General features: G+C 44.9%; 1 protein-coding gene across 1 annotated transcript in view; it reads left to right on the forward strand.

Moving 5' to 3' along the window:
• Nucleotides 1–4,279, forward strand: part of T265_13806 (hypothetical protein) — a gene marked incomplete at both ends in the record, with an annotated part of 72,761 nt that extends 68,482 nt beyond the window's left edge. The window contains 2 exons of the mRNA XM_009170618.1: nucleotides 1,086–1,489; nucleotides 3,654–4,279. Of these exons, the coding sequence (XP_009168882.1) occupies nucleotides 1,086–1,489; nucleotides 3,654–3,794 (545 nt within the window). The remainder of the gene's footprint in view (nucleotides 1–1,085; nucleotides 1,490–3,653) is intronic.
• Nucleotides 4,280–6,488: the final 2,209 nt, after the last annotated feature.

Raw genomic sequence — 6,488 nt, forward strand, 5'->3', positions numbered from 1 at the left:
TGAACTTCCACGTTAGTCACCTGTTACTCTTCTCAACTGCATCTGCCCCCGGACTCCCTGTGGGGTACTGCCCCATTCGGAGTCTCTTCAGTATACCAGTCAAACTTGACTTCTTCGGGCAACTGTTTTTAGATCCTGCAAGAAAAGAACACGACGGAGTTTGAACTTTCTAAGGATATTATTCTGCACAGTATTGATAATTTGTACAATATGCCAGATGTATGTCGTTGCATATTTCCGGCTATGCACTGCAGTCGGCGTGATGAGAAGAAAATAGGAAAACAGCTGGTCAAGAAGAGGATTCACGTTTAGTTACTAGCATCCCACCACTCTGGTGATGACAACGAAACAAACAAGTGATTCTTGTCAACCTGTCTGCAAGTTGAAGTAACGGATTGTTAAATATATGAAGTAGTATCATAGGCGCGATATCCATATTGGTGTTCGCAGTAAGTGCTGAGATGTTGGTGATTTTGGTTGTTGGTAGCGGATTTGAACCTGTATAAGTTTGGTGCTGCCTAACTCGACTTTGACCTTGATTGCATGTCACAAGTTGTTGCCGAAACTGACAGGCCCCATCGATGCAAAAATCCAAACACCTCAGACTTTTGTCCCATAAACAATTGCATTTGGATTTGGTTGTCGCACATGGTGAAAACGAATGCTTCGTTTTGATGATCGAGAGTGAAATGAAACTTATAAGAGTCAGAAGTGGGTAGATACAAGGTCAATCCTACCCCATGGTATAATTGTATGCGAATGTCGCTGCTACTCTGTGACTTCATAACCCCCACGGCTGCATAGTGCAGATGTAGTATTGGTGAATAAGTCGACTCGGTATCCAGTCATAACAGACAGACACAACATACCAGTTAGTTTTCATCTTGTATGTCAATAGCAAGCAATGGAACAAATCACAATGGTTCATTTTCATTTAAGTTTCCCACTGGCCGTGTAATTTGACATCACGGAATTCCGTCTTGTGGACACTTCACCTCCTCTGTTTCGTATTACATTACGCATAGATCTTTCTTGTTTTCGTATTATGTCTTCACATTGTATCTTCCTTCGTCCACGAATTCCAGCCCCAGTTACCAAGGAGCGACCATCCGTAGCCCCCATATCGAGTTCCGGTTATGGGAGTGTTCAGCAGACTAGCCTCTCAGATTTTGACATGTACCCCACGGAGTCCAGTCATCTGGGTTCCAGTTCCAATGCCCTGATGGATGAGGTAGAACTTGAGCGTGCCAGCTCTGAGGATTGTATTGAAACTACAGATGATGAAGAAATTGACCGACTGTTGCTTCTTGATCACGGACGTTTTTGGGGGCCCGAGAGATCTCGTGCCCCATCAGGACGCGAAGCAGGCCCCGTACTGGAGAGTAGAACTGGATCAACAAACCGACTGCGTGTTTTGGATGATTGTCAGGTTTCCAGACCACTGACCTCGTGCAAACCCAGTGTCGAAGAAAAGGAGAACTTTCCGGAGGTATGTTTCCCTCTCCCCATTCTCTAAATAACACTTTTAATCAAGACATTTTGAATTTACGGTATTTCCTCGAAATCAAAGTCTGTCCTCTGTGGTCCAAACAGATCTAACGTTCTGTAGGACAAGAAGCGGCTTCAAGTGATGGTTGACGGGTTCGAAACAAACTCGCAATCTCCTTAGTCATTATTCCACCTAGTCAGACTGTTTGAATGCGACTCTGTAATCAGAATCACCGTGAACCCGCACACCGCATCTAATTAGTAGTAAACCCTCGGATCGGAATTTCACTTCATGTTGCCAGAAGGCGCGGCGACACCGCCTTCTACCCTTAACACATGTGTCTGTCTTGTTACCCTTTGATAACCCACCACACCCTAAGACCACTATCTACACTTGCACAACCTGTGAAGGGTAAATTGCACCAACCAAATGACGCCACTTGATGTACTTTGTGTATCGCGAAGCTAAAGCACGAGGAGTCCAGATATTGTCTTAGTCGACGTTGACCCTAATACACAAATGGGACGTTTATGTTTATCGGAGGTGCCATTTACTGCCCTCTTTAGCTTGGATTGAACACGTCATCACAGTGATGGTAGACTTTTAGAACTCTGTACTGACACCAGTTGTTCCTCATTAGCATACGTACGCGGACGCCGTTGCGCCTCTTGGCACTTTGCAATTGATGGGCAGCCGTGGAGCCAGATTGCCCACGTAACCATTAACACTCCGCGGCGAAGTGCTGTCCTTCATTATTGGTCTTTTTGGACCACTCACATCGATTTAGACTATGCCCATATCCTGTATGGGGTTTCCATAAGATTCCTGGGGGACTGTAGAAAAAATTCTTACTCACAAGTTGTGAAACTACCTTACGTAAGGCTGTGAAATGTTCATCCTCAGGACACGAGATACTTACCGCAATGAACTAGGCACGCAGTGTTTCCGAAGGGGAACCAAATGAGCACTGGATTTCAAAACGCTCACTGTCTGTGTGACACATCATGTCCCTTCGAGCGCAAGGGCTGTTAAACGTCAACTCAAACATAGTCTGCCTGTGGACAGAGAAACCTAGTGGAATCAGTGGGCTTCGGAATAGGAAGCTAGCACCCCTGGGAATCTCCGGAAACTTTTTCATAGAAATACGCAAAATGGAACCAAAAACGGCTGTTTTTGAGGGAGATTTAACATATAACATGAATGAGGGTCATCGGCTGAATATTTTTGGCAATGGCTTAGTTGGTCGTCTGCCTCTGTACTCGTCTTTCTTTTGATCCGCTCAACTCTAGCTGTGGTCTGTGACCTCTGACCATATCTCAGTTTCTGATGTGCTAACATAGCCCTTTACCTGTCAGGAATGTCAGAATGCGTGAAACCCTCACCCCACTACAATCGCATTAGGAAAGTCATCAATCATCCAAGCCAGAGGAGCCAGCTGCTTATGAGACCCTAAAGCAGTCAATCAGGTCTGCGGTGACCGACGATCAGTGTCCAGGCATTTCACAAGCACGGTCGACGATGTTGGGTGTTCACCAAATGCCGATCAAAGAGCCTGAACCAAAGTCAAAGTGTGTTTTAATTGGCGCGAGTCTCCTTCCAACTTTCGCACTCGCTTGTTCACAATAAAGCCGTTGTGTTCCTTGTTGGCGAGTCTTTTTCCGTTACTAAGGCAATGGAGCGGGGACAATACTTAGTTGCAATATTACCTAGGAGCGTCATTGGCCCACTGGCCCGCAATGTCTTCCACCAGCATTGTTTAAACACTGGTTAGTCATTATGCTTTGCCTGGATCAGTTTGGAAAAATAAGTTGAGAACGAGATTGCGCTCGAACAACCTGGGGTCAATCCGTCATTGAACCTTTATTGAAAAAAGACACTTGCGACAACTGTCGTAACCATAGGGTCTTCAGTTTTGGCACAGCTGTTTGTTTCGATACTACCAAGACTGCTGACCTCGTCAAGCCAGGTGCAAGGTAGGAGAAGATGCACAATGAACGATCCAGCCTGTTGAGTTACCGCGGTCTACCACTTTGTTTACAGAGTTTTTTTGTTCCATTCATGTTGGTAGATCTGCGGAGTCTCTTGTTGTATTTTACTGTATTGTATTGTACTCATCACTTAAGACCTTTGACCAATTCACTCTACTTTCTCCCCTTGATCTCAGGTGGAGATTCGTTATTACGTGGTGGAACGATACTATGGTCCAGAACCAAAACCTGCCAGCATTTTACAATTTCCTGAACGGCAATGTGTCGAGTGTACGTCGAACGTACAGAGATCTTCGGCACGTCCTAACCAAAGCTAGCAGAAATGCCCTCGTGCAACGTTTCAATCCTTTTCTCTCTCTACCTACTTGTTGAGTTCATGTTGTTATTTTATTTTGAGCTGCCCTGCATCCTATGCTGTCCTCGCTTCAGACAATTATAGCTGTCTTTTTATTCTCCTCACCCAACTGTAACAACTCGTAACTCAGCTAATCCAAACCGATGTTCTTTCTCACTTTTGTTTTATGAATGGTTACAGGTTACGTGAGAAATACCGTATGTGCACCACAGTCTTTGTACAAATTTGCACCCTCTACGCTTTTTCATCCAAGCCGGTTTACATCCCTGAGGAGCACTCTTGAGACAGAGTGTGATATCCTTTTGAGTTCCATCGTTTTATGGCCTTTGTCACTGGTAACGTGTTCCCCGCACACCCACCAACTCTTTGACTACATCCTTGATTTCCTGTTCTGGTGGAAGCCCCTCGTTTTGTATAGTTTCGTCCCAGATTTATACGGAGTTTGAATAAAATTACTTTCACTAGTTTTCGTTGTGAGATTTTTCTCTGGCCGGCGGTGTTCTGCACCACACGGCCGATATACAAATAGAGTGAAAACTCGGAATACGCGATAGATTTTTACAGATTTTAGTTCTCTGGAGTGTTAGGCCGCAGCTGAATTGTAGCCAGCTATGTAAGAGACAGCGAAACTTTTTCCCTCACGTAAAGTCGATATCCTAATTCATAACTCACCGGCATTTCAGAAACCATGAGCCATTGGCTCAGCATAAAATTCCAGGCGCCGGTCAAACCAATCACGTCGCTCAAGCGATTTACCACATTCACTTGTTCAGACGTGGCAATGCATGTCCGTCGAGCGTGCGCTGGCATAGTAGGGGTAACACGACCGGCTCACATATCAGATATCCGGAATTCAAACTACGGCACGTCCAAGCTTATGTACCTTCTTTGATGTGGACTCACCAGAATAACTTTTCTATGGTAGAAAGAGAACTCTTCCAACGAGAGTGATGTGGATGTGTATTCTACAACTCCCGCAATCACCGATTATTAATGAAGTTGATGTTTTCCGTCAAACCAAATTTTCTAGGCATGACCAAAATTATCTAGGTAAGCCATAACAACCTTTTTGTCCAACCTCTTGGATGGGTATGAGGACACTTCCAGACCTTACGGTTAGTTTATCTCGAGAACGATCACAGATGAAGATCTTTCGTGCAGCCTTGTGGTTTCAAGCAATTTGATGGGGACGCCATAGCTACTAGCCAGTTGCAGTCAACAAGGTATAACGCTTCTCGCCGTGTTGAATGCATTCCTTACATTTGAATATGTATAGAAAGGTCCAGTGGCATTCGTTGTATTTTAGTCTAAAGAAACTCGATTGTTTGGATGGTTGGTGTGCCGAAAGATCAAACTGACGGACAGTGTCTACACCTTAAGAGGCTTTATTACGTTTTGTACAAGTGCCTCTTAATCTGTATCTTGCACAGTGAGACATGGAAATGTCGCACCTCACACGCTGGACCCATTTTGCTGCAAATAGATTGCTGATTACAGAGGGCTGGTAAACGAAAACATACCACTGCTGACGCCCTTCTACTCTACCCCTTCTCCATCAGAATACTCTGCTTGTCCCCGAACCCGGCCTGACCTCTTTTTTGCTATGCATCACGTCTAGCTTAAGCCTATGTGCATCTGACTTCTCTAACAACCCTAGACATCTCGAAATTTGTTTCTAAAACAGAGAGCCGGTCCGCTTAGCTACGTTTAATATTCCCTCGCCGAGGCCACCGGGACAACGAACGACCATTGCGTGTTCCCTGGATTCTATCCGTATTGATGTGTGCTACAACTGAGAAGCTAGTAGACCCAGGAATTCAACACCTTTCATAACCTACTTCTGCAACGCCTGCCTTCTAATCCGTTATAGAGTATTAACGGACACTGGGAAGAGGTATCCGGAGCGCTACCCAGTGCAGTACAACCCAGCCAACCTCATCTAAACGGTGGATCTCCATTTGGGCTGTGGGTTTGCTCTTGCCGAATTTCTCCTGGTGGCAACACCAACTCAATTCGATACAGCATCTGACCCCAGGTGAGATTGAATGTCCGTGCAAACCGGGACTCTTTATATATTGGCAAAGCCGAAGAAATGGAAGATTCGAAATAAACTGACTGGAGTTTCTAGTTCCATCAGTTTTCGATACTCGGGTAGAGTTTCACACAGATCCTAGCTGTTTTGTTGGTACTCACCCCCTATTGTACGGATTGGCTGCGTGATAGCCGTTGAAATTATGCCAAACCTTGATTTGCTGTTTCAGTGGCGAGTGAGACACCATTTTAAACCAGGTCATTTTGATAACTTCTCTTGCCTCACACCTGCTGCGCCACATGTATATGTTGCATGAATCAACTTGTGTGGAGTGGTACGCACATCAAACAGCGGTATGGCATCACTGCGTTTTATATGACCTTAACTTGGACTTATCATGGACTTTAAATACAGTGGAGGGAACCTCATTCTGAGTAGGTGTGTAACCGTAGAATTACAAAGCCGTGAGCTAAGATTACAGATGGTATTGAAGGGCGTTGCAAGAGCGACAGAAATCTGAGGGCTGTGTGACCATTTGAGGTGGATTAGCTCAATTCAACTGAAGTAACAACTACAATAACTGACATCCAGTAGTTTTAGATAGGTTCAATTTGGTTTGGATCG

The sequence above is a fragment of the Opisthorchis viverrini genome (genome assembly GCF_000715545.1).
Source record: "Opisthorchis viverrini unplaced genomic scaffold opera_v5_104, whole genome shotgun sequence".
Classification (NCBI taxonomy): Eukaryota; Metazoa; Platyhelminthes; class Trematoda; order Opisthorchiida; family Opisthorchiidae; genus Opisthorchis; species Opisthorchis viverrini.